Below are 27,517 nucleotides of genomic sequence, written 5' to 3'. Positions count from 1 at the left end.
TGGGGCGATACGGGACTGATGTGCGAAACGGAATTAGTAGATGTTACAATATCTAATAAACAGGGAACTATGTATACTATCTGTGCGCGTAGTGTAACTGAACTAAACTTACCTAGTCAAAATTTAAATAATGTAAATTACGAAAAACATAATTACTTACGTGACCTTAGAGATGAACTGTGTACGGGTCAATTAAAACCTGAAATATTAATAGGCCAGGATAATTATCATTTAATGTTACCTCTGGAAACGGTGACCGGTAGTCCAACTGAGCCCTATGCCACTCGTACGCCACTGGGATGGTGCTTGCACGGAAAACTGATGAAATCGTCTACATCACCAGTCGATCACCACTCCACGCTGTTCATCACCGATGATGGATCCGCTCCTGAAAATTTAAATGACCTACACGAAGAAGTACGTCGCTCGTTCTCAATAGAATCCATGGGTATTTCTGCTTCTAAGCCTCGCCAGAATTCAGAGGATCAACGGGCCTGGGAACATCTGGAAAAAACTTCCACGTTCGTTGATGGCAAATGGTATGTCGGCTTGCCCTGGAAGGATACGAATAGCGTAATGCCTGACACGTACTCCCACGCACTGTCTAGATTGAAGGGAGTAGAACTTAAGATGAAAAGAAGTACAGAATACGCAGAGAAGTATAAAGAACGAATACATTACCTGTTAGAGAATAATTACGCAGAAGAACTCAAGGATCCTGAAGTTACACCAAAGACCTGGTACCTACCACATTTCGGTTTAGAAAATCCAAATAAGAAGAAATTGCGAGTAATTTTTGATGCCGCATCCAAGGTCGCAGGGCTATCTCTCAACGACTACTTACTAAAGGGTCCGGATCTACTGATGTCTTTATTTGGAATAATGTTACGGTTCCGAGAAAATAGAATAGCCGTGGCAGCAGATATTAAAGACATGTTTTTAAGAGTAAAAATCCGTCCAGAAGATCGAGACTCACTACGATTTATTTTTCGAGAAAATCCTGAAAATATAAGTGACACAAATATGATCTCTGAAAAGTGCGATACAGAAGATAATAAAATTAAGACCTATGTCATGACATCCCTAATTTTTGGAGCTAATTGTTCGCCATTTATAGCGCAATTTATAAAAAATAAAAACGCACGCCGTTTTGAATCTTCCATGCCATCAGCAGCTGCCGCTATATATAGTCAACACTACATGGATGATTACATCGACAGCCTACCAGATGAAGAGACCGCTATAAAACTTATAAAAGAGATTAGGCACATTCATAAGAAAGGAAACTTTAAATTACGCAACTGGACTAGCAACAGTTTAGCAGTACTCGACAGCATACCAAAAGAGGACCTCGGTAGTGCTGCTGTAAAGTTCAAAATCGGGCAACAATATGAAGGCGAGCGCACGCTAGGCCTTATCTGGTACCCAAGCGATGACACGATGGGCTTTGAAATGTCATTTAATAAAATTTCTGAGAATATCATATCTGGAAAACAAAGACCTACAAAGAGAGATATTTTACGAGTTGTCATGTCAATTTTTGATGTGTATGGATTTTTAACACCATTTACTATCATCGGAAAGATTATTTTGCAAGATACCTGGCGCATAAAAATAGACTGGGATGAATGCATACCTAATGATATATATGAAAGATGGCAAAGATGGATTTGTTTATTACAATCACTTAAAGATATACGCCTACCAAGACATTACGCAGCCGCCACGCTAAGAGCGAGTGAGACAGAGAGTCAACCTACTCCTCAGCCAGGTACCTCGCAACCACCCGAAGACAGTGCTACGCGTAGTGCTACGAATCCTTTACCTGTGCTACGAGATGTAGCACCCCCTCCAAGGACACTTCCCTCCAAGGACAACTATTCTGTATCAGCTACGCCGCGTTCATATCAAACCGATTCTGCGCCCGCGCATAATAACGATGTGAATGCATTAAGTACACACAACTGTTATAGAAACCTACAGCTACATATATTTTGCGACGCCTCAATTAAAGCATTTTGTGCAGTGGCTTACTGGAGATGGATTAATAACGAAAACCGTGTGTGTGTAGCCTTTGTATCGAGTAGAAGTCGAGTTGCTGGAAACAAAGCGATCACGGTGCCGCGTTTGGAGTTACAATCTGCATTACTGGCCGCCCGACTGGCAGATACAATTACAAAAGAGCATAAGATGACAGCGACGCGAAGGATATTTTGGTGCGACTCAACCACAGTGTTACACTGGATTAGAAATGACGTTCGAAATTATAAAATATACATAGCGAATCGCTTAGGGGAAATTGATGATCTCACTCAGAGTTGTGAATGGAGATACGTGCCTACAAATAAAAACATAGCCGACGTTGCTACTAGAGAAAACTATGATTGTTCAGTTTTATGTAATGAATGGTTACATGGACCTACCTTTTTGAGAGGTAACGAAGAAGAATGGCCGCGTGACGTCATAAGCGCGAACATTGATAATTCTACACTGGAATGTGTTAGTACCATACAAATAGAATATAATAACTTACCTGTTCCGGAGCCTACCCGATTTTCTTCTTGGTTGCGCCTTCTGAAAACAACATACAGAGTTATTATGTTTATAGACAAAGTAAGGAAAGCAATAAATAAGAAATTTAAAGATAGAATAAATACTTACCGTTATGAAGACACTGCAGTAGAGAGGGCTGAGTTCCTATTGTTACGTCATTCACAATATCAATCATTTGGGTTGGAAGTAACACTGCTGAAAAATAAAAAGAATATACCTACCTGTAGTAAATTACTTACTCTGTCACCATACCTCGACGAACACGGAGCCCTACGCGCTGGTGGAAGAATCGACGCCGCCGCTGATGTTGCACCTGAAAACAAAAGACCTGCAATCTTAGATGGGCGAGATTACATAACACGATTGATTGTGAGACATTACCACATTCAAGCTGCACACGGTAACCAGGAGACGGTTGTCAATAACCTAAAACAGAAATATTGGATTATTAGGGTGCGACCGACGGTCAAGACTGTGGTGTCAAAATGTATGTTGTGCAGACTAAGAAAATGTAAGCCAGAAATACCAAGACTTGGGGACTTACCTGAAGCCAGAATGGCTCATCACCAAAGGCCTTTTTCCTATTGTGGAGCAGACCTGTTCGGACCCATGGAAGTCACGGTCGGTAGACGCCATGAAAAGAGATACGGCGTTCTGTTTACATGTTTGACCATAAGAGCCGTTCACATCGAACTAGTGCCCACACTCACCTCGGATTCTTTCATCATGGCGTTGAGACGGATGGCAGCAAGACGAGGTTGGCCTACACATATGTACACAGACAATGGTACGAACTTAAGAGGGGCTGATAAAGAGCTAAGAAAGTCTATTATGGAAATGGATCAGCAAGCTTTGGCCGATGGAGCAATGAACCATGGCACTAAATGGACATTCATACCCCCCGCCAGTCCACATTGGGGTGGGGCATGGGAGAGACTGATACGATCTGTAAAGACCTCCCTGCGAGTTGTGTTGAAAGAACGTGCACCAAAGGAAGAAACACTGATGACGTTACTAGCAGAGGTGGAGAACATCATTAACAGTCGCCCTTTGACTCATGTTTCGGTTGAAGTAGGTAGCACAGAAGCCTTAACTCCAAACCACTTCCTTTTGGGCACATCATGCAACTTGCCACAGATAGGCACATTTAGTGATGAGTTTTATCATCGTAAACAATGGCGAATTTCACAACAATTGACGGATATGTTTTGGAAGCGATGGGTGAGGGAAGTGCTCCCAGACATGATACCCAGAAAAAAGTGGAAGAAGGAGCAGAGACCTTTACAGCCAGGCGACTTGGTTTACATATTGGACCCGGACAGCCCCCGCAATATGTGGCCAAGGGGCCTCATTGAACAAGTACACCCCGGAAGGGACGGTCGGGTACGAGTGGCAATAATTAAAACCAAGAACGGTCACCTAACCAGATCTACCACGCGAATTGCACGAATTCCCATTGTAAATGAGTGCTGCTGAGCAGCACTGGGGTGGGGAATGTTAACGGTAGAATTGTAAAGGGCATGCGAGGGGCGCGGCAGGTGGGGCGATTGACGATCCGCGCGGTAGTAATATAAAAAAAATGTGAGTAGTTCGAAAATACGAGCCACCGCGCCCGCCGCACGTTCCTATTTCGCTGAACTGTAACACGCTTTCTACTCGATTATACTAGTGATTCTTAAGACCATCTTTATTTTAAAGCCATTGTTTATACCACAAAGTACACTGCCCGTGAATTGAACCCGAAACCATCTGCTTATCAGACCTCAATTTTAACTCGTCTGTATTACGTTCATTTAATAATCAACTTACATCGCATTTAAATAGGCCGTTGTACTTAAAAAGAACCTCTTCCTAATTTAAACATGTAAATCCATATAGAACGCCCAAACACTCCAGAAGAGGTACGCGTATCAGAAGTGTGGTCGCGGCGAGCGCGCGTGACGTGGCGCGTGGCGCGCGGGGCGCTCGTGTCGCACTACTCGCTCCAGTACCGCGCGTTGAGCCACGAGCTCGCCAACGCACCGCTCAACGCCCCGCTCCCCGCTCTGCTCGACACTTGGGACACGCCCGACGTTCTCAACCTCACACTGGCTAATTCGGATTTGCTACATGTCGCGTAAGTTTGTACAGGCTTATGAATATGATAATGCCGGAGGGAATTCAATTTCTGAACAATTTATATGTTTGGTGCCAATACAAATTATCTATCATTCACGCGTTAGTTGTAATCTGTAATTGATTGCGCGTTTCGGTTATATCTCCAATAACCGTGATTGGATATGTTAATTGAAATTGACGAGTACATATTAGTATTTCACATAATCGTAAGCTTTGAGCTTAATGAAATGTATGTGATATAATTATAATATTTAAAACTGTTTGATGTAGGTACGAGAAATATAGGTAATTACGACTGGTTCACGTATTAAAATGAGAAATATAAAAAGCCTTAAAAATTTAATTTATAAGTAATTTCTTTAATTGATTTCTAAATAACACTTGCATTCAAAATATTTCCAAACCTCTTCATTTTAGTCATAGCGTTCCGTAAATTAAACGAGAAATACTCAATTTTAATAATAAATGATAAAATATAAGCTTAAGCTTTTTATTATGACCTTAGATCAGAAGGTCCTGGGCGGGGCGGGGCCTCCGTGTCGGGTCTAGCGCCCGACAGCCGCTACGTGCTCAGGATTGCCGCTATCAACGACGTTGGTGCCTCTGCCTACACACCACCCATACACTTCACAACTCGGGAAGAAGGTAATTATAATATAGAAACTACTTTTTATATATAGTCCCCAAAAACAGAGTAGAAGATAGTTCTAGATTACAAAAAATATATTACAGTTAATAGAGCTTTACACGAATTATTAAATAAGTAGAGATCTAGAATAACAGAAAAAACAAAGTCTACAAAAATAAGAAAAGATTCTGAGAATTGTTTTTTAATAAAAATATCCGATACCGAATCTCGACCAGATAAAACTTACGATAATGTAGAAACAGGGATCAGATAAAAAACACGAATAATGCTTATTACTGAAGTAAGAATCTGTTTCAGAGAAGTATCTAATATCAAATAGAAGCGATATCAAATGACTATAACAATGCTCAAAAGCAAATACTTAGTAAATAAGAAGGTAAATAAACGAGATGAAAGGTAGAGAGAAATAAATGGAAAATTAAAACATACAGACCATATAATTTAGTCGTTTAAAAATAATAATCAACGTGATGAAATTAACTCTTCACTTACATTTTCTTTTAACTAGCACCAGGAGGAGTGCCGCGTGATATAACAGTGCGCGCGTTGAGGGCTCGGGAACTTCTTGTCACTTGGCAGGTAAGTTGTTCTCACCTTACCACATTCCAGGCCAAAATTCACGTTGATTCAATATAGATGACGTATACATGGCGTCGCATACATAACCTAAAAAAAGTAAGACAAAAATAAAAATATTTTGGAAATAGACATATATCACGAAATTGTTAAAAGTTGACATATGATACTGAAAAAACCAGATCATCCCCCTGGGCTTAAATCCCCCCAGCCTTCCCCATTCTTTGCTTTTCTGCAAACTTTATCCGTCGTTAAAGATTAATTATTTTTGATGGACAAATGCGCCTATGTGAATGTAACTTGGTGAAATTGGCATGACTCTACATCGCATCTTAAACGATGGATGGAGCGACACCCTGGAAGATGTTATATCTACATAAACATAATACCAATAATAATTTTATTAATTATTAGCTAGGCGACACTTTTTAATGTCCATTCATTATCAAATATGATATTAAAATATAAACTATCCGTTTTGAACAAATGCTTAGTAAATATAAAAACTGGTCTTAATACCAGTAAAGTACCACGGACTACGGTATTTCGTTAGGGGGGTGCATAAGATAAAAGTGATGTAGATTTTCCGCAAGTTACAAGGTAGTAAAGGAATGTTTCTGCAAACATAGTTTTGCATATATAATGCAAAATATAATAACTTTAAATTTAGTATTGAGGGCCGCGAAATATTAAAAATAATTCAATTCAAATAATAATTCTAATTAAATTGGTTAGTTAATTGTGGTTGGTTGATTGGGTGGTTAATTGCGGGATCTTGTCCAACATATAGTCTAAATAGAGTATGTAGAAGAAAAACTTGTTTAATTTCCGTATGAAAGCAGGAAAATTAATTTCTATCAACGTCGTGCACCGTCTAACGCATCAAACTGCCTTCAAGATGCAGAGGATGCCTCGTCTTTGTATTTGAAGTATTTGCCTCACAGATGGCTCTTAGCAATTATCTCGCAAAGAGAATCCTGAGACGAGATATTTTCTTGTGAAATTGCAACAAGATATTAGAGGTTGTATTAACTAAAATGATATTGTACGAGACAGAATTCCACAGAAATTTGAATATGATATTAGGTTTAGACGTCCGCCAGGTTTCTTGTTAAGCTTAATAGATTAAATGTTATAAAGTACGTGTTTACAAGAGATTCTAAGTAACGGCATTTATAATCTTTCGCATTTTTATTTTCTTTGATAAATTATATCTCTTTACTCTATGTTAAACTTAATCCTTCCAGCCATGTTTCTTTATTCGGTTGGTAAAATGTAATAAATTTGTTATAAAGTAGTGGTATTCTTTTTGTTTTTTTTTTGTTTTCATCCTTACCGAAACAAATCACAGACCAGTTTTGCGTTCTCTATAATCATAATAATATATAATTATTTTATAACTTATAATTATTCAGTGACCTCTAAATTCGTTTTAATTTTATTTGTAACCCGCACTGGCAGTGTTTCTAACGTGCAATTACGCTCTGCAATGTTCCCGTAGCCCCCGCCAAGAGAAACCTGGCACGGGACGTTATTAGGCTACACGATCCGTTGGTGGGAGGTGTCCGAGGAAGGGAAGGGGTCCCCGAGTGATACGGGATCCGAGAGCGGGGCGAGCGCGGACGCCACCAGCACAACACTACGCGGGCTGAAGGCCGCCACGAGATACGGGATTACTGTGAGGGCGTACAATGCAGCGGGCACCGGACCACTCTCGCCACCGCACTACCGACACACTTTGGAATCACGTAAGTTGTAGTTTCGAAACTAAATTTGCATTTTGTCATTACTTGACTTCATTAATAGAAACTCCATTAATCTATCACTGCTAAAGTACGGATCTGTCATTCATAATGGTATAAGTAGGTTTCAACACTATTTTATGATATATCTGGGATTACTATCACTTATTATACATAAACTATTGTTCATAAAATTCTATTCCTAATATTATAATTATTAAAAAAAGTAAAGACTATACAAAATATTTTTAATTGTTTGTCTTTGTTGTCGTATGTATTTGCTATGTATCGTTATTTGCCCGTCAGATTATTTAAAATTAAGCGACATTATCTTTCTTCTCAACTTTAAATAACCGTGATGAAGGAAAACCTTTAAATACCTCGCTTATTAAACATAAAGGAACTTTGAAGACATCCAAGTTCCAGGGATCTCTTTGTACCTGCTCTGTTAATATTACCTTCTGATACAGAAAAATCTTGAAAAACTACTTAGTATTTCAATATACATAATATATTAAAATATATGCTTCTTAAGACATTTAATAAAGTTGGAACACATACTTTATAACATTTTTGTTACATATGTTTTCATGATCAGATTAGTTATAAATTAATGATACTTATAAAATAAGATAAAATTAAGCACAATAAAGATGATATTAGTGACCTTTCAAGACATCCTTAGTGATTGGTGATAGCTACATCATTACAGGTGATGTTTTAGTAAAACGGAAAGAAAGAAAAATATATTCATAAATAATAAATTTTAGAATTTGTATACGTAAACAAAATAGTTACGTAACAAAATAATAATTGCAATTTTATGAATTGCCTGGAGATAGGGAAGCTAGTTTTAGAATTTAGAATAAAAATATTCCAACATAATCCTAAGGGATTATTGGACACTGTACTCTGGTTCATACTCTTTTCGTATGTTCATGACGTAGTGTGCATCCTGTTTGGCATATTAAAAAATATAAGGGCATAACTCGGACATTCTTGAAATTTCGGAACTGAAGATGTCAAAAGACGTAATTACTGTTGCTATCACACGGTTGCCAAAATGCCGTGTAAATATATTGTGCTGCCGATGCAAAGCGGCCATCGTAAATTTTCCCATCAAAATGCAAAATGGCTTAATTGGACCGTGGCCTTTCGATCTAGGTCAAACGATTCGGAACAAATTGATAGCTCTTTTATGCGCACTTTTGTTTGGTCTTTTACAGCTGCGACAATAGTTCTTCCGTGCGATTCGAATTAACATCACAAAGGCAGGCTCACCTCGCCCTCTGCACTCTAATTATGGATCCGATATAAAGCTTTAAAAGGCAATGTCCCGAATACTATACAATTGACACAAAGTCTCTATCAAATTCATGTCTCCCGTAAATCAGTGAAGCTTTTGGTTGTATCTTCCAATCTTTACGTGCGGCACACGTTAGTGCCCTATTTATTTCAACTCAAGTCCTGACAGTTGCAATGTATCTGTGTTTGACACACTTTTGTTCCACTATCGATGATGGCGACGACATCGATGACTGAAGAGACAATAAATACTACTTGACCATATAAATAGTTAATAAGCATTTTTGAAATATATTTACCAAGTTAATGAGAACAGCAAATGGACATACAGTCCTCCTCATATTAAATGGACCCTGCCTTTCAAATCACTACAATACAGTAAAAACAAATATATGTGGCGTGGGTGTAGACATGGATGTAGATAACATAAGCATGAAAAGGATTCGAGATTTCAATATTTTCTAATTTTAGTATCGGATATTTTGCTTCCTTTAAATTTGAGTATGTTTCATAATAATATGCCCTATTTATGGGTTCAGGAACGTGTGAGTTGATATCTTTATCTCACGAGCAATAAAGACGGCGCCGCTTCTTATAGATGGCTTTTCAGATCCGGGAATAAATGGCTATATTTTCCAACATGCGTTTCCAGTTAGCATTGCATGGACCATATGCCTTTACGATCGTCATAACCTAATTCCTTATACCTTATGTAATCAGATGTGTGTGGATAAAAGTGAAGGTTTTATTTTCTTACAACATCTTTCTATATGTATAAGAAGAACGTTTGCTTAGAGTACTTTTATCGGTACATATTTTATTTGAACTTTTAGTTTAAAAATATTTTTTGGGCATATCCATTTCCGGGGATTTTGTTGATACTTCTTTAATATTGAAGATATTACTAACGATTTACTTCGTTTAACTATTTTGTATGATTAATGCAGTAGTCACAAGGCAAAGCATGAAGCGGTCAATCTATATTAAGTATACACATAGATTAGTGCGTTCACTTGGAACTGATTTAAGACTCAAATTAGACCGGACGCACTAACCATGGGTCTACATATATTTCTAGTAGGCGTGAACACGTTCACAAGTCGAGAATGCATAATTTTCATTCCAGCATTTCTTTGTCGACGTATCAATTATATTCACCCTTGATGTCTATAAATTGACTGCGAATATACAACTTTCGTCTCCTATAGCACCAACGGGAGGACCCGAAGGTCTGTCCTGCATCTCCAGCGGGTCGACGTCACTGCGAGTGTCGTGGCGCCCGCCGGCTGCAGATGCGAGAGGAGGACAGATCACACACTACACGCTGCAGTACACCAGGCGGGATGCTGACCCACTGCTGCCTGTTCAAGACGCGCATTTGAGGGTTCAGGTATGATTAAAAATAAAAGTAAAAGATTATAAAATAAATTTTTAGTGAAATACAAACGAATTGTGCTTGTTTGTTTGTAAGTAGACAAGAAAAAGGATATAATCTAGAAAATTATTACAATCATTGTGTTATACTTAACGTATGGAATGATTCTTTATTATAAAGTGAAGAATAAAGCATATCAATTACTTGAAATTATTTATACATTAATTCAAGTTAAGTACAAAATATTTGACAACAAGGCTTTTATTTACACGATACATTTGAGTCTAATTATAATTCTAATTTACTAGACCTACTGCTACAACAAAAGGTTATTATTATAAGTAAAAAGGAAACAAATAGGTGCATAAATCACGCGGTTAATTAAAAAGGGTGAGGAGACAACGGTGTCGCGGCTGAGTTCGTACGCGGAGTACGAGATAAGGGTGCGCGCACACAACGCGGCCGGCGACGGACCGCTCTCCGCACCGCAGGTGTGCCGCACCGACGAGGACGGTAAGTGCATCACCACCGTAAACATAACTATAATTTCATCATCGGTATATAATCATTGACACTGTAAATAATACCGTCTCTATTATAAACACAAGTAAAATTGTCACCTACATACACATCATCGTCGTAAATACGGTTATCATTACCATCATTGACAACATCATTATAAACAGAAATAAAAGTATCACCACCATAGAAAGTATGAACGGACAACGGAGTCACGAATAAGCTTGTTCAAAGCAGAGTACGAGATGAAAATGTGCATACACGCCGCATTCGATAACGGACTGCGCAACTCTGCCACACCATCGAAAATGCGTTATGTTATAAATGTGACTAGTGTATGTGTGATACTACTTTTAAACTTTTTTTACATGTCGATGATGATAACTTGCCCAAATTTCCCTTCCGATTAAATGTGGTAAACAACAACAAAACTGGAGCCTATTTCCTAAGACCACAACATGCCACATCATATCCTTCTTGTAATGTAGTACACACAAGTGGACACAATAGCCCGCGCCAAACTTCTAGTCCGCTCTGAAGTTGTTGCGCGCAGGTTTAGTTAGGGGTAACGTAAGGGTACACTAACGCACCTACGAGTATGTACCCGCGGGCGAGAGCGGGCAGCGGACGGGTGCCGGGCCGTTTTCGGCCCGCGAACATGTAATCTGCTATTGCGACGCGACTTGTTTCTATATTCGGAGCGGACTAGCAGTTTATCGTGGATTCTACCATACCTACTCTTTTCTTACCGTCCCAACCCCAACCAAACCCAACAGTACCGAGCGCGCCGGGCGGGATGAAGTTGATAGCGCTGAGCGAGCGCTCGCTGCGCGCGTCGTGGCTGCCGCCGCCCGAGCCCAACGGGAAGCTCACACACTACTCGCTCTACGTCAAGGATCTGTCCGGGTAAGTCCGCAGTTAGCACCGAATTGTGTGTGTTATGTTAGGGCAATTTTGGTACATTATGATGAGGGAAGTGACCGAAGTAGAGATATGATTACTCTCAACATTTTAGGTCCAGAAAGTTTTGAATAGATAAAATGTTTCTTTTTTCGCATCTTTTACTCGAAGTATACGCACATATATAATAGATTAATTAAAGTAACCGGCGGCAACTTTTATATGTATTTATTAAGCGGCGTTACATCTGGAGGTAGATGAAAATATGGATAAGGGTCTTGATGTATTTTAAATCGCCTATGAAATCGTTCCAGTTTGTAGCGGACAAACTGAACCGATTGTTTCCCAATGAAATCCTCAACCGGAACCCATTCATCTCTCAATCACGTTTGACCACGTTTGTAAACATTTATAGTAGGTACAAGTGTACAAGTTGCGGAAGTGACCATTGCATAATAACGAACTAAGCATCCATTTGTTTTTTTCAAATAAATAAATTGCTAAATCACTCGTACTACAAACAAAATACACAAACAGCTCACAAGATCCAAACGTGACCCGCGTGAACGCGTGCACGGAGGGCGAGGGCTCAGTGGAGTGCATGAAGCCGCTGCGCGGGCTGCGCGCCGGCCGCACGTACGAGGCCTGGGTGCGCGCCGCCACCGCCGCCGGGGAGGGACCCACCTCCACCGTGGTCGCCTGCCAGACCAGCGCTTTGGGTGAGTTGGTCAATAAATGTCTATTTAATAAAGGATGGTGTTAATGACTTTATAGCATTTGGTCTGAGCATGCCAAACCAGTGCTTTGGGTAAATTGTCAGTTTAATAAGTGTCGGAAGAAACTTCACACATACATCCAAATCCATATCAGATATCTAAATTCATCATTTAAATGCAAGATTTCATCAAAAATGAAATTTGGGACCCTATGGGTGCTGAGTCGAATATAATGAGAACCACCCCAGAGTCCCATCTAATTAAAACGGTTTTATCCATGCTTCGATTGCCATCAAAATTGAATGTGTGAAATGCACACAAATAGACATAGAAGCAAAAAATACTATCTATAAAAAAAACAGGTTACTAAGTTTTTCGTATTTATTTGCTATCCTTCAGAAATAAACATGAGCTTAGGTGAAAAGGAATTATTTAACATTCCAGTACCTCAATGTTTCTATTAAAGTTCATTTGAAGCTTGTTTCGAATTTGCGTCATGTCAGTAATCCCACGTTTAATCCCTTCGCTCGACATTTTACAAAACATTTCATTGAATTAATCCACGAAAGCCCCTTCAGAAATGAATATTCACGAAGAAAAACATACAATAGATTATCCTAGGAAAAATATATTATTTAGCTGAAATGTTCGTAGTACCTACTTTATATGACAAGCAATGTTTCAACTTTATTTATATACTTAAAATAATCCTCGGCAATCATACAATATTCTATGTTAAAGCATCTGGAACTCTTTAAGCTAGGGATAACGAAAAGGGATATATTATGTACTTAATTATTTATAGAAGAGTTTTTAGACATTTTGTCTGCTCCATAACAATATAAGCAGATGTGCTCTGGTCTGGTTAGGCTAATGTAAAGCGAGGAGAGAGACAACAATATGTGGCGTTGCAAATAATACTCAGTTATAGAAAGCGTCTATAATCAACCTCGGATAGGACTCTTGGCCTTTTTGAGCTTATTTCTTGTAGACGCTAGACTGTAGGGACCACTCAATGTCTTGTGGTCTGCATCAGAAGAAAAACTCTACGAGTACGATTTTCTTCAATAGCACCGGCGCGAATTTCATCATTCGGAGGAGTAGCAGTTGGAGCAGCCGGGGGGTCGCTGACTCTCCGCTGCGTTGTCGGGGGAGTGCCGCCGCCGGCTAAGCGCTGGCTGCGAGGAGGGAACCCTCTCCATCCAAGACCACCCTTTCATCTGGATGGAGATGCTTTATTAATACGCGGTACATGACCTGTAGTAAAAATACATTAAGTTTAGTATTGGTAGAACTCGTCATAGTTGTGTGGATTGTGATGATATCATTGCTACAAATAGTTTTACCACGCTTTTATTAGTTTGGGTTGAATCTATGTTTGCGTGTATGTATGTTTGTAACGGAATCTTTGAATTCGATTTTTACACACTTTGAACGGTCCGATTAATTTAAAAACAATTATCAAGAACCGGTGACAATACACGATTTTAATAATTTTATCCTCCTCATCAGGATTGTCAGAAATCAGGATTAACGATTTTCTTTGTGCAATTTTAGCTTAGTTTCTAGTTATTAAACTATAATTATTTATTGCACAGAAAAGTAAATAATAGTAGGAATGTTTTTGGTACTTATAAAGACAGACTACTTAGGTACTACATAATTCATACAGGTACTTATAATTCGTAGAAGTGGTAGCTACTGATTGTAATAATCTATTAATAGGATCCTTGTCCTATTAGGGATTGGGTAATCGATAAATTACAATTACCACGTAAAATCAGATAAGCTACATGCCTTTTTGCTATTTGTGTTACGAGATTTACAAAGAGTAATAGGACTTTTTTAGGCTCTCCTCCCAAGGGCGTCGTAAGTACGACTTAGGGTCCTTCGAAACTTAGAGAATCTTCAAAGCTGACAACTTATCGCCTCCTTTTGTTATAAAACATCAAAACAAATAAACTTACAAGAAGTAACTAACAGACCAGATGTTTAAAATAAATACTTGGAACAAAATAAATAAACAAGCGTAAGTAAATTAATTTTAAAATATTTCATTATCAGCCCCTTATTATACAATAATTACGACGAAAATTCTTTACATTCTATGGGGAAGGTAACAAAAAAAAACTTGTGAGTAGTAACTAGGACTGAAATCCAACAACCTGAAATATAGGCGATTTACCTCATTTCAAAGGAGTACGTGCAGAAGACCATAAAATCCTCATTAACATAATACTTCGATATAACCTATATATTTCTGTAGGTCTTGAACTATCCCACGCGGATAATTACACGTGCGTGGCCGAAAACCCTCACGGTTCGGATTCCGTCACCTGGAGGGTCTTCGTGCTGAGGCCTCCAACACCCCCGAGCCTTGCGCTGCTGGAGGCCAGGTCGAGGGAACTAGAGCTGGACCTGCGACCAGCTCCCCGAGCACCTGGACATGCTATCCCCAAGGCCTATACAATACATTGGAGATTGGCTGCGCCAGAGGTAATGACTTTTCTACTTGTCTTATTCCAATAGTGATGTTTTGAAAATAAGCAAATTAATATTAATTCATTTTAGTGGAGAAAAACATTGTGACGAAATTTACGCGCCTCAAAGTTCTTTAATTTTTTAAACAAAGATGTGTGTATTTTTAGATTAAGTAAAAAGTTGTATACCTGCTTTTAATAATACTATTGTAGATCTAATTTTCTAGGTACAACGTATAGGATAAGTCATGCAAATTTATTTTGTCCTTCTGGAAAATCCTGACAAAACATTATTCTAGGGTGAATGGCGGATACAATCAACGAATCCTGGACCGGTGACCCTCACTAGCCTCCGATGTGGTTCAGCGTACCGAGCGTACGGCTCTGCTGGAGGGGCGCCGGGAGCTGAGATATCCATCCGTACTTCTGGGGGGCCTCCAACCGCTCCTCCAGATACGAGGTGGATCCGAGCGAATGCGACACACGCGAGGTTTGATACAAGCATGTGGTCTGATGGAGGATGCGGGCCGGTGGCTTTGAAGCTTGAATGGGCCGGCTCCGGTGTAGCCGGTGCGAGAGATGTGCCGGTTGGAGGAGAAGTTATATTAGGAGGTAAGGAGTAAGTAGAAAATAGGTAAGCAATTATGTAGCACGTTTACAGAATAGAAAACAAAAAAAACTTGATAAGTTAAAATATTCGTAGAAAAATCAAACAATAAATAGATTTATGTCGTTTTCGGTTGCTGAATTCGTTCGATGAATATTCAATCGCTGGTGATATGCACCAAGAGTACCTTGAGTAGATTAAAGGTCTTACATAAGGGTTTTGAAATGAAATTAAATGAAATATATTTATTTGTATTGGCCAACGGCGGCACTTACAAATTGTCAGTTACAATATTTTCTTAAACTACTACCGGATCGGAATGCTGATATATCGTTCAAAACAATAAAATGTTAGGATACACAATTAACATTTTTCGTCGAGCAACAAATCCGAAACAGTTAATTCTTCAGGTTGCAATTTTTATAGCATTATGGATTTTACTTTAACCTTGTTTTAAGACATATTTGAAAATTTCTATTAAATATCATTTTGTAAACTATAAGTAAATACTCTAACTTCATTCTATAAATGAATTTGCATTTTATAGTCTCAATAAAAACATAAAGCAGCTTACAGTGAGTTTGATGTTCTTTGAAGTTGGCTCACGGACGAGTTACGGTTAGCTAAGCTTCAGCTTAGGCAAAGTTATGTATAACTTCGGCTGCATCCCCTTTATTGGACCCATTTGGGATGGCTGCTATTCAGCTTCACCTATAACTTCTCGATAAGTTAATTAAGGATACTGGAAATGTAAATTTAATTATATGTGAATACGATTTAAAATAATACGTTTCGGGTGATTGCAATATAAGTAATTGAAACACTGATTCTAGAGATGTTAAAAATATTATTTAAAAAATATATTTGTCTCAAAAATATTCTGCAAAAATGGTTAACCCTACTGGATGGGGCTTCCGTGCACATTCATTTATGGAGAATGAAATACGGTATTTTGTGAATATCTGAAATTCCGGTACATATATTTAAAATATTCCCAATGAAGTCTTAAATTAAGAAGGATTTAGGTTATCGATGTTAGCGATAACGTACATTTTTCAGTTTTGCTATTGAAGAAAATAATTTAATAAAGGTATACATAGTGATCGCAATTGATTTTAATAGAACTTGAAAATTTTAGTTTGGCAGGGATAAGTTACCTTTTAAGTATTTCATAAAAACATTTATTGATTGCAATATCTTGCCTTTAATAATCGCAAAGTTAACTTGTGGCTATTCAATGCCATAATCTTCACTTCCTAGTGCTCATTCCATGCTACAACTACCATCATACGTATATTCGCATTATGTTCATTTTGCCACCTCACACAGCAAAGTATCAAATTCATTGCGTTAAGTATTGTTTTGCCACCTCATTCCCCTACTTCCCCAGGCCTGACTAAGTCTGGTGTTGCCACATTATAACTGTTTCCCAGGCCTGACGCCGGGCTCGCGGTACCGCTTAGCGACCCGCGCGTCGAACGAGGCGGGCTGGACGCGCGAGGTGTATGAGTTCACGACGTCACCATCTGAAGGTAAAGGTCAAATGTACAACAATTATTTAACCTCGATTATTATTATTATTATTTTCTATTGCAGTTATATAAATGCTAATTGTAAATATTTTAATTTCTTATAAATACCTAATTTTGCACACCCAAATGGGTAGGACATAAGAAAATATGTTAATTTTAAGGGTCGGTACATATCTGACGGAAAATGCGTCACGTATTGTCGGTCGCGTTACGCCAGAACAGACAATAATATAATAAAACATTCAACCTTTCACACCTAACCGATAATGCGTTAGTACGTCAAAATCAAATCATATCAATTTTTTTTATTCAAAAAAGGTTCTTTACAGACCACTCTTTGAATGTCAATACAACTACCACCACTTCGAAGGTGTTTCGTTATGGAGAAGAAGCGTCGAGCATACAACGTCTGATACGCTCGACGCATTTTCCGTCAGATATACACCGACACTTAGACCCATGTATACCACTGTTCTTGCAAATAAACTGAATAGAATTGAATTGAACTGAAGGTGGTTACGCGGAGGAGGTGGACGCGCCCTTCCCGGCGACGGCGGGCGAGCTCGCGCTGCTGCTGGCGCTGTGCGCCGCGCTGTCGCTGGCCGCGCTCACCATCCTCGCTATACTGTTGAGGCGGAAAAGGTTAGTGTCTAATATTTTAGACTGGTCGAAATACTAATATATTTTTTTAACAAAAGAATACAACTTCTATGTCACTACAAAGTAAAAAATATTTGAAATAGATGTTGGTTTAGTACATGATTCTGAAGTCGGTATTCAATATATTTCGTTTGATACAGGCGTATAAGCAGCGTATTCAATATGGACGTAGCCACATGCAAATTAGTGGAAATTACTTCAAACAACTTTCAGAACAATATTTGGAACTCTCACATGTACAGATTTGGTCATATTAGCATCATAGTATTTGATAAATCTTGATTGGATCATAAGCTAATTTAAAATAAATTGTGAGACAAGTGTATTTATTAGCAAAGTCATTAGTAAGACGAGTGAAAATAAAGCTATTTGTTAATTAATGTTCTCGCACATGATAGGTACGTTTTTATTAATTATCGAAATAATATAAATACATTTACGCATATTCTGGGATCCATCGTTAATTAATTTACGCTCAGTTACTTTATATTACGACATCGTATTCAGCTTATGGAATTATTATGTTTGTTAATTAATTTTCGTTGTATATTTAGAACTTATTGTCAGTCCGTTTGTCTTCAGGTTTTTTTAAGAAGCAGTTATGAAAACATCAGCATATACAAGGTATCCCTTAAGTACCACGAAAACTTGAGGGGAATAAAAGTTAAAGGGCTAACCTCTCAAAGATAAAAAGCTTAGTAAAAAATGTCGCCGTTTTAGAAATATCGATAGCTTTTTTTTTAATTCAGTCCTCTTGATCTCCTTTCGTTAAATGCATGTACAAATAAGGTGAAGCATTATGTATTTTTTGTGTAACATATTTTTAGTTCCCTGAGACGTCAGCCCCTAACTCATGTTCCCCTCAAGTGTGTTGTGGTACTTACGGGACAACTTGTATACTGTCGCATAGTATCGTCTCAACACCTACTCGTACAGTCTAACTCAAAAAATTCACTTACACTTTACTCCTGCTCTCAGTTTTTCAAGCGAAAAAGGGTTGGCATACTTACACAATATAATTAAACAAAGTTCGGGAGCAAAGTTCCCTAATTTGTTTTCTTGCACGCAAAACTTAGCGAGGTCTGCTCATGACGTGCCGGTCAGATAGAAAATGTTCTGTTCCGATAAGATAAGCATAGTGAAATGTAATTAATATTACAGGAAGTAATAGGTTGTTGTAGTTATTGTTATCATTGTTAATACGAAGCTTGAATATTAACGATATCGCATTTTTATATTAGTACTTTAAAATAATAAGTCACTAGTTTGATTACTACAGTTCAAACATAGATGCAGTGGGGATGATATCATGGCGACGCTCGAGGGAGACTTCAGCAAGAACAGTTTAATAACGGGAATAGTTATAATACCTCTAATCACTAGTGTGTACCTACTTACGTGTAATTGTAATATCGTTACTCTGTACCGTATATGTGACAATATTTATACATGACTACCTTCAAGAAGGCTTCGATCACATTATAAAAACAGTAAAAGTATGCTATTAAAATAATTAATTTTGTACCTTTGCTTGGATCTGAGCAATATAACAATTCTTTGCAAATAGCATCAATTACTCCCGTAATTTATAAAAGGTAGGTAAGTGTAAATAATTCTAGCAACCAATTGTACCAACAGATTTTTAAGGTAAGTAATATTTTGTTTTTTATACACACTGAGGAATAAACTTATATATTAGTTACTTGTACATTATTAATTTAGCCCTTATATTATGTAATCTTAAAAAATATAAGACTTAATTTTTTTCGAAGAGTCAGGCATAATTCTACTTATCAACCCAAAATTAGCATTTTTATATTAATATAGGCACTGTTATGAAATCCATTTATGAAACATGATATTCTCCACCAAATATGACAATTTCTATGGATTTTTCCTTGAAGAATCTGACAAAGAGTAATGGTAAGTGGCGAGAAATCTATTCACACCCTCGCTAATGTACCTTATTTCACACGAGAATAGTCGCAAAAACTCGAGCCTTTTTCACCACTTCTTGCACCTGACACATGACTTAATCAAGGGCCGTGGAAATTTATACTCGCAAAGTATAATGGATTACTTCTTAATATTACTTTAATAAAAGGTGATAGCTCTATATATTAGGGAATTAATTCCGTAAGTGTCGATTTAAATTATTGTCTCTTTATGAAAAAAGCATTGTGAGAAAACCTGAAAGCTTATCATATTATAAGGTGTATCAGTAATATTTATTTGACATATATTTGTTATTAATATTAGTATCCATAATTTAAGGTCCGAAGACTGTAAGATTTTTACGGTCATCAAATTTTTCATTAACGTATCTATAATACTTTTTAGGGTTCCGTACCCAAATGGTAAAAACTGAACACTATTACTAAGACTTCGTTGTCTGTTCGTCTATCACAGGGCTATATCTCCGGAACCGTAATAGATAGACACATGATTGTTTTACAGAGGTTGCATAATGGTGGCCGCTATAACAACAAATGCTAAAAAGAAAATGGGGGTCTCCATACAACAAATCGGTATTTTTCGGCATTCTTCAATCTAACTGTGAAACGTCTTCCTAGTACAGGAAGACGTTTGAAATTTTTACAATCCTTTTACTACTATAATTGGTATTATAATAAATATAAATAAGAACCATAAAACATGTTTTAATATAGTTATTTTCATTTTATTAAAAGTTGTTTACGTATCATTTATCATCACCCCAACGCAACGCCACCTATTTATGTGTCATATAACTAAGTATTATTGAAAATTTACGTATCATTCATCATCATGAACATTTGGTGGTACGGAAGCCTCCATGTGCGAGTTCGACTCGTGCTTGGTAAATTATTATGTATAGTTTATTTAGTATAGATAAATACGGTTATGTTGAGTTGCGTATTAAAATATGACCACAGATACTTGTTCACTGTGAATTTCCCGTTAATTATAAATATTAATGTATTTTCATTAAAATGCAGATAGGCGTAGCAAACAGGCGGCAGGTTCCTGTATAATTAATCTTTTTTACTCTGAAAGGAGACACTTAGCCCATAATCTTTTGTATCCTTGTCATTATAGTTAATTTTTTTAGTAAACATTTATTTTTTATTGCTTTCAGTAAATAAAAAAATACAAATTAGTATACTACACATTAGTATACTACTCATTCATTTCTTATAATTTATTCATTCTTCTGAATCATACAAATACAAAAAATATACACCAAGTAACGAATTGGGCGCTTAAACATTTATATAAATCATTTTTATTTATGTTGCGTATAAGGATCTGAGACCAAAATATACTTACTATACTCCCTTAGGTATAATGAAGGGTAAAATAATTCTTCTAATAAAGGAGGTTTGCATACCTATGATGTTGATACATATTTCATCCGTATTTAATAGAGAGATTACGCGAGGGATCCTGCTTTATGACAGGATTTTGTAAGGCCGGATTAAAACTGGGTTGTCCATTTCAACGATACAGAAAAAATGTACGGGCGACATGTGTTACATGTATTATTTTGCCTTTTTTCACTGTTTTATTCAATACATATGTTGCTGAAAGACTTCATGAAAAATATACATCCTAGTATTTTATATCAGTCAAATAGATCGTATCAATGAAAAGCCGAACTAATATTGTGTGTAGGTGTAGCATATCGCTTAGCTAAATTTTAGCATACGAAAAAATATGTAAGTACATTTATTATTTTACGCGAGCTAAACTTATGCATACGATAAAATATGGACGTATATTAAGTTATTTTTACCCGACTGTGGAGGATGTTTTTCGAATGTATGTATGTCTCATTTTTTGATATGCCGTGCAGCCCAATCGGCTCGGCGAATTTTAACATATAAGGTGACGGTGGACTCATCTTAATTGAGGAAGTGACATAGGCTTCGTTTTTAATAAGTCAGATTATTTTCTTTTATAATTATCTAGTTTTGGTAGGTTCTTACGTGTATGTTGTGCCAGGGGCGACGGCGCGGTGGCGCGCGTGACGACGAGCGCGGACAAGCCGGGCTGCGGCACGTACCGCGCGCCGCCGCACCCCACGCCCAAGCTGCCCCCGGACCCCCCGGGTAAGTACTACATTTTACATTATTTGGGGGACCTACAAAAAGACGATAACATGAACTTATTGTATTCTTTCTTTTTCTTATTTTAAGATTATAGAACTGTTTGTAGTGTAACTTCAGAGGCACCAGCGGTACACCTATTTTTGTCAGTGTTAAGCGCTCCTGTATGAAGGGTTAAATGAGAGAGGTTTTCACGAATGGTTCCAATTTATTTCTCAACGCTCGACCTGAAGTGGGACTCTAATCGTATCAACTTGATTACAAATGTAAATGGGCGGCAGTGGTCACTTATTTTTGGGATGGACTATATTATATTCGTTTGCTTTTTCTATGAAATTATAATAAACTATAGCGATTCTACTTTAATATTTCTTATATAAAATTCCATTTTATTTTAGATATAATATAGTTAGGTTGTAACAATGTCTTAAAATCAATAAAAAATAAATAAAGATCAGAAAATTAAATCCATGACTGAAACTTTCTACAAAACATCTTAATGTTATAATACCTTAAAATGAAACAAAAGAGATATTTCTACTAATAAAGACATTTAGACCTAAAAAGGTCGAAGGTCTGATATATAAAGCATATTCCCTAAGTGGTGATTAATACTCCAATCAATTAGAATTTAACTTCAATTCGCATTGTTCGCCTCTCCGATTGGCATCGTAATAATACCAGTGTCTATAATGGCGGCCCATTTACAGTTATAACAAAGTCTTCATTCAGCTGACGGGTCATTCATTCACCTCAATAGTCCTGAATTGAGTGAAATTCTCGATTAATTCGGTTCCATTATGTAATACATATGGAGGTATCATGTTGAACACTTCTTTATATATTCATAGGTACTGTTGTTGCTTCTCAAACAGGAAACAAAGAAACAACCCAAGTGTGAACTTTTGAAATTAGTCGTGAATTTTAGGGAATAAAAATGTGATAAGTATCGACGTGCAATTCTGAAAGTTATAATTAGCTAATATATTTTTACATATCACACTGTTTGAGCACGGATCTATCTATAAACGAATCCTACTCCACAATTTTTCTCGAATACTAAATGGCCACAGCTAACTTGTCAATTTTTAATGCCCATTAACGTCTCCAATAAGGTTCATACATTTGCTTAACAGACAAATGATTTAACATGTGTTCCAAAGTATGGCAGCACGCATTTATTTTAGCCAAGAGCGGTCACCCTGTAGTGTGCGTAAGAATTTAATTCCTGACCGCATCCGATGACGTTTAACTTTACTTAACTGATGTACAGTTATGATCCACACAAGCCAACAAGGCGCCGTGCCCTTCTTAACTTCCTAAGTTAATTCAATAGTAAACGAACTAACATAGTTAACGTTACTAGCGGAAAGTGTTGCAAATGGTGTAGCAAAATTTTACCCATAATTTAAACTTCAACACGTATAATGTTGAATATTTAATAATTTTGTGTTTTTTGTTATGAATATAAATGTAGATATTGTAAATATTTATTTGTACCATACAGGGTTCTACCGTATTCAAGGTGTTATTTGTTTATTATTTTTGAAGGCAGTAAACCCCTCTGTGGTCCTCAACAGCAGCACCACCACCACATTTATGTTTGTGTAATAACAGCAGTGTTAAGCGCAGCTGTGTTCTGGTTAGAAGAGAGGGGTAAGGGAGACATACTTTTCCGACACTTTTCCGGTTCCGGTTCCAGTTTAGTCCTCAGATGAAAGTAGCGGCGCATCTGTTGCCGACCTCAGGTAGGTATCTAATCTTATCTGGGGTTAATTACAGTACACGGGCGGCAGTAGCCACTTACCATCAGGTGGACTGCATGCTCGTCTGCTGCTCCTATATTATAAAAAAAATCCTGTACATTAAGTATGTCTTTCCACACACTTTAAATTAGAAGACTTCAGCGCTTAACACGGCTGATATTAAGTAGAAGAAGCAATGCATTAGGTATCAAGTTGCACCACAAAGGGTTTCTATCTATCTATCTTCAAAGCAGTATTTATTACTTACGTTACTCAGATGTGTACGAGATAAGTCCGTACGCGACGTTCGCGGGCGCGGGCGCGGGCGGCGGCTCGCGCGCGTACACGCTGCAGCTGCGCGCGCTCGCGCGACACGACGACGACGCCGCGCCGCCGCCGCACCCGCCCTGCTGCGACGGTAACGCGCTCTCCTTAAAGTATACTACGTTATAGTCCGCGCCAAACTGCTAGTCCGCTCCGAATATAGAAACGAGTCACGTCGCAGTAGGAAATTGCAGATATCGGCGGGACGAAGCGCGGGTCCTTCCCGGCACCCGTCCGCTGCCCGCTCTCGCCCACGAATACATAGCTGCGTTAGTGTGCCTTTACGTTACGGAGTATATGCTAACTAAATCTGCGTACAACAACTTCAGAGCGGACTTGGAGTTTGGCGCGGACTATACTAGCCACGAATGTTTGTATACGCTACAGCTGTGCACTCGCCTGCCACGACGACGACGCCGCGCCGCCCCAGCATTCGCTCTGCTGCGACGGTAACGCGCACTATAACTATTATATACTCCACGCCAAACTGCTAGTCCGCTCTGAAGTTGTTGCAAGCAGGTGTACTCATACAAGTTACTATGGCGATGCGATTCATTTCTATATTCAAAGCGGACTAGCAGTTTTACGCGGACTATACAACGCTACTAACCACGGATATTTACGTTTCCTTCATTCATCCTAACATTTAAGCAATTCATTAAACTATTAATATTCATTCAACCTTTAATGGTTAATGGTAAGTGGTTAATGGTAATGGTTAATAGTGTAATTCATTAAACATTTATTTATTAATTTATTCAGACATTAAATCGTCAACATCATTCCTACATTTAAAATACATTGAAAATATAAAAATTTTAATTTATTAATTAGTCACTCAACTTAGTCATTCAGTCATAAGTCACATTTAGTCATTCAATCATTCGGACATTCATTCATGCAAACATATTCATATTCATTCATCCACTATTTTCAGTTATTAATACCTACAAAATATTTAGATAGTATTTTTGCTTTCCATTAACTGCTGCTGAGAAAAACTAATTGCCGTAACATATATAACGACTACCATTCAGAAAAATATTGTAATGATTTACATAAATGATTTTGTAAATTACCTTATTATCCACTGGTACATAACATTAGAGAGATTAGAATATAAATTTTTTTTCAACATTTTCTAGTAATGCTATAACTTTACTCTAACATAACGTTGTAATTAGTTGTTTGTTGCGTAATCTAGATATTAATTAAATCCCTACGCACCGTTTGTCTAAGATTGATTGACTAGATTTGTCGTAAAGCCAAATAGATGCGAGCCATTTATATTGTATAATATAGTCGTTTGAGCGGTTTGCATATTAATTTACCAATTCTGATACGTGACAAAACATTACCACGTGACTTGATATTAATTGTATTTATTAGGAATGTTCGGCTTAGGAGCGTATTAGAAATAAATCGTCACTCGCTTTAGTGCTAAAGGAAATAACCCGAGGAAGGTAACCTGAGAGTTCTGTATAATAATCCTGCATATATTGTAGTGAAGGAAGGCTCATGTTGTATCGATGTCTTTATTGTAACTAACTTAATATTACTCTTATACTAACTTAAATACTATACGGCTTAGCTCTACATCACTATATGTATCGTCTTTAGCGTCATGGTTGACTGTGACTTAAACCGCTACTATGGTCGTAATTCCATAGTCGGCGGTGACGTACCTATGAGAACATAGAAAAGAGTAGCAGGGTTTTTATAAGTAAGCTCCATTAGTTTTACATACGTTACGATTAGTTTGTTTTCGACCATGGATAAGTTTTGTTATAGACGTAGATATGTCGTTGTATTTGTGTTTAGGCTACGGCGTAGCGGGCAGTAGCCGCCTACGCCGTAGCATGATATACGTAGCAACGATGTAGCGATACAATTCTATGTATCGCTACATCGTTGCGCTAATTGAATTTGAGGTGTAGTAAAGGTGTCGCAACTGTTTATGAAATATTATCAATTTCTAATTAATTGATTATCAATTAAACAATAAATAGCTATTGCAATAAAACATTTTTATTAATATTTATGAACCATTCAGAAAAGTTCACTTAAGTTAAATATACATTAGTAATTTCTAATAAACATAAATGTAAAGTTACTCAGTGGTTATTAAAAAGACAGAAACAAGTATTAGCTTAAGTTTGTTATAAGGATTAATGTTACGTTGTTTGTACAGAGGAAACCTGTGTGGATGCGTGCGACGCACAACGGCGAAGGAGACGCCGACGACATTACTGCCCCGATCATGGTAAGTTGATGCGATATTATTTAATTATGTATATGTCACTGAAACGTAAAATTAGAAAGGTACTGTGTTGTTAAGATACACCATTTAAAAAAAAACTGTTTAACTTGTGCCTTCTGAACCAGTCTCTATTAGCCAGAAGTCCTAATAATGTAATTCATAACATAGTTTCTCAGCAATCTTGCCGAGATTTCACATTACATTATGAGTTTAATGTTACTTATTATAACAGCTAATTACAATAAGTAATATTAAATTTCTAATTAAAATTTGTAAATCGTTAACAGGTTATAAGCTCATCAATATATTTTTTTCTTTATTTAACAATTACTATGTACTTTGAGTTTATAAACGGAAGTTAATAAAAATAGGACAGAAGTCTTAAAATAAATTAAAACAATACTTCATAGAATTAAAATACGGAATACAGAGTGTAACATTAACTGTCTTGTTAGTATAATATACTTGTGGATAATTATGAAAGTTCCAATGAAGGGTATCACAGCCTTACATTACAACAAACACGAACTTCAGCCTTGCGGGACATTCCGCGGCGAAGTTCATTCCTACTAGAGACAACTAATGAAATATATCTTTTCCTAATTAGTTTCCTTATGAATACAAAATTGTTGATATTTAGTACGTAAATGTAGAAGTTACTAAGTGGCAATGCATTATATACGAAACTTTAAGTTCGCTTTATATGAAAGTAAGATGTCTGCCACAGATGCGCCGCTACCCCTGAGGACTAAGCTGGAACGCCTCGGAAAAGTCTGTCTCCCTTACCACACCCTTCAAACCGGAACACAGCAGCGCTTAACACTACTATTATTAGGCAGAAATAGGTGTGGTGGTGGTGCCGCTGGATTCGAAACACAGAGGGTTCTACCACCTTCAGTGTGATAAAAATATACTTAAATATGGATAATCTTATTAAAATAAATATATTTTGTCCCCAGGTTGCTCACAAGACTCAGGGAGTTGAGGAAACACTGCCAAATTGTTTAGTGAAGATATCTAGTCGACTTAATTAGTAAATTCAGTTATACATACTAATATGTATACACAAATTTTTACAATAATATTGTCTATTTATATTATGAAGTTTTTCTTTCATTCTCCCTCTGACCTACCCTGACATATTAATTGACATATAATGCATATTTACCGATTGATTATAATGTATCAGAGCTATATTTCCACAGGTAACATATTTTTATTTTCTCATGTTAAAAATAATTATGAAACTCTATAAGAGATTTACATTTTAGAACAAAAATATTTTTTTTATTTCAATATATATTTCGTTTGATAAGTGAAGAAGTAATTATATTTTATAAAACAATAACTTTATGCACAGTTGAAGCC

At 37.2% G+C, this 27,517-nt stretch overlaps 1 protein-coding gene across 1 annotated transcript in view; it reads left to right on the top strand.

Moving 5' to 3' along the window:
* The window catches only part of LOC140744420 (cell adhesion molecule Dscam2), a 77,435-nt gene extending 50,186 nt beyond the window's left edge, over positions 1-27,249 (top strand). The window contains exons 19-35 of the mRNA XM_073076000.1: positions 4,432-4,669; positions 5,177-5,316; positions 5,829-5,899; positions 7,398-7,644; positions 10,152-10,333; positions 10,708-10,831; positions 11,614-11,743; positions 12,275-12,456; positions 13,525-13,701; positions 14,720-14,949; positions 15,233-15,545; positions 16,974-17,072; positions 17,585-17,714; positions 21,717-21,823; positions 23,843-23,983; positions 26,081-26,152; positions 27,109-27,249. Coding sequence (XP_072932101.1) covers positions 4,432-4,669; positions 5,177-5,316; positions 5,829-5,899; positions 7,398-7,644; positions 10,152-10,333; positions 10,708-10,831; positions 11,614-11,743; positions 12,275-12,456; positions 13,525-13,701; positions 14,720-14,949; positions 15,233-15,545; positions 16,974-17,072; positions 17,585-17,714; positions 21,717-21,823; positions 23,843-23,983; positions 26,081-26,152; positions 27,109-27,134 — 2,609 coding nt within the window. The 3' untranslated portion in view covers positions 27,135-27,249. The remainder of the gene's footprint in view (positions 1-4,431; positions 4,670-5,176; positions 5,317-5,828; positions 5,900-7,397; positions 7,645-10,151; positions 10,334-10,707; positions 10,832-11,613; positions 11,744-12,274; positions 12,457-13,524; positions 13,702-14,719; positions 14,950-15,232; positions 15,546-16,973; positions 17,073-17,584; positions 17,715-21,716; positions 21,824-23,842; positions 23,984-26,080; positions 26,153-27,108) is intronic.
* Positions 27,250-27,517: the final 268 nt, after the last annotated feature.

Source organism: Epargyreus clarus, unplaced genomic scaffold (assembly GCF_041222505.1).
Source record: "Epargyreus clarus isolate Ecla_fem2 unplaced genomic scaffold, WU_Ecla_fem_2.2 ptg000008l, whole genome shotgun sequence".
In the NCBI taxonomy this organism is placed as follows: domain Eukaryota; kingdom Metazoa; phylum Arthropoda; class Insecta; order Lepidoptera; family Hesperiidae; genus Epargyreus; species Epargyreus clarus.
Note: the sequence above shows the minus strand (reverse complement) of the source record. Positions and strands in the feature narration are given on the sequence as shown.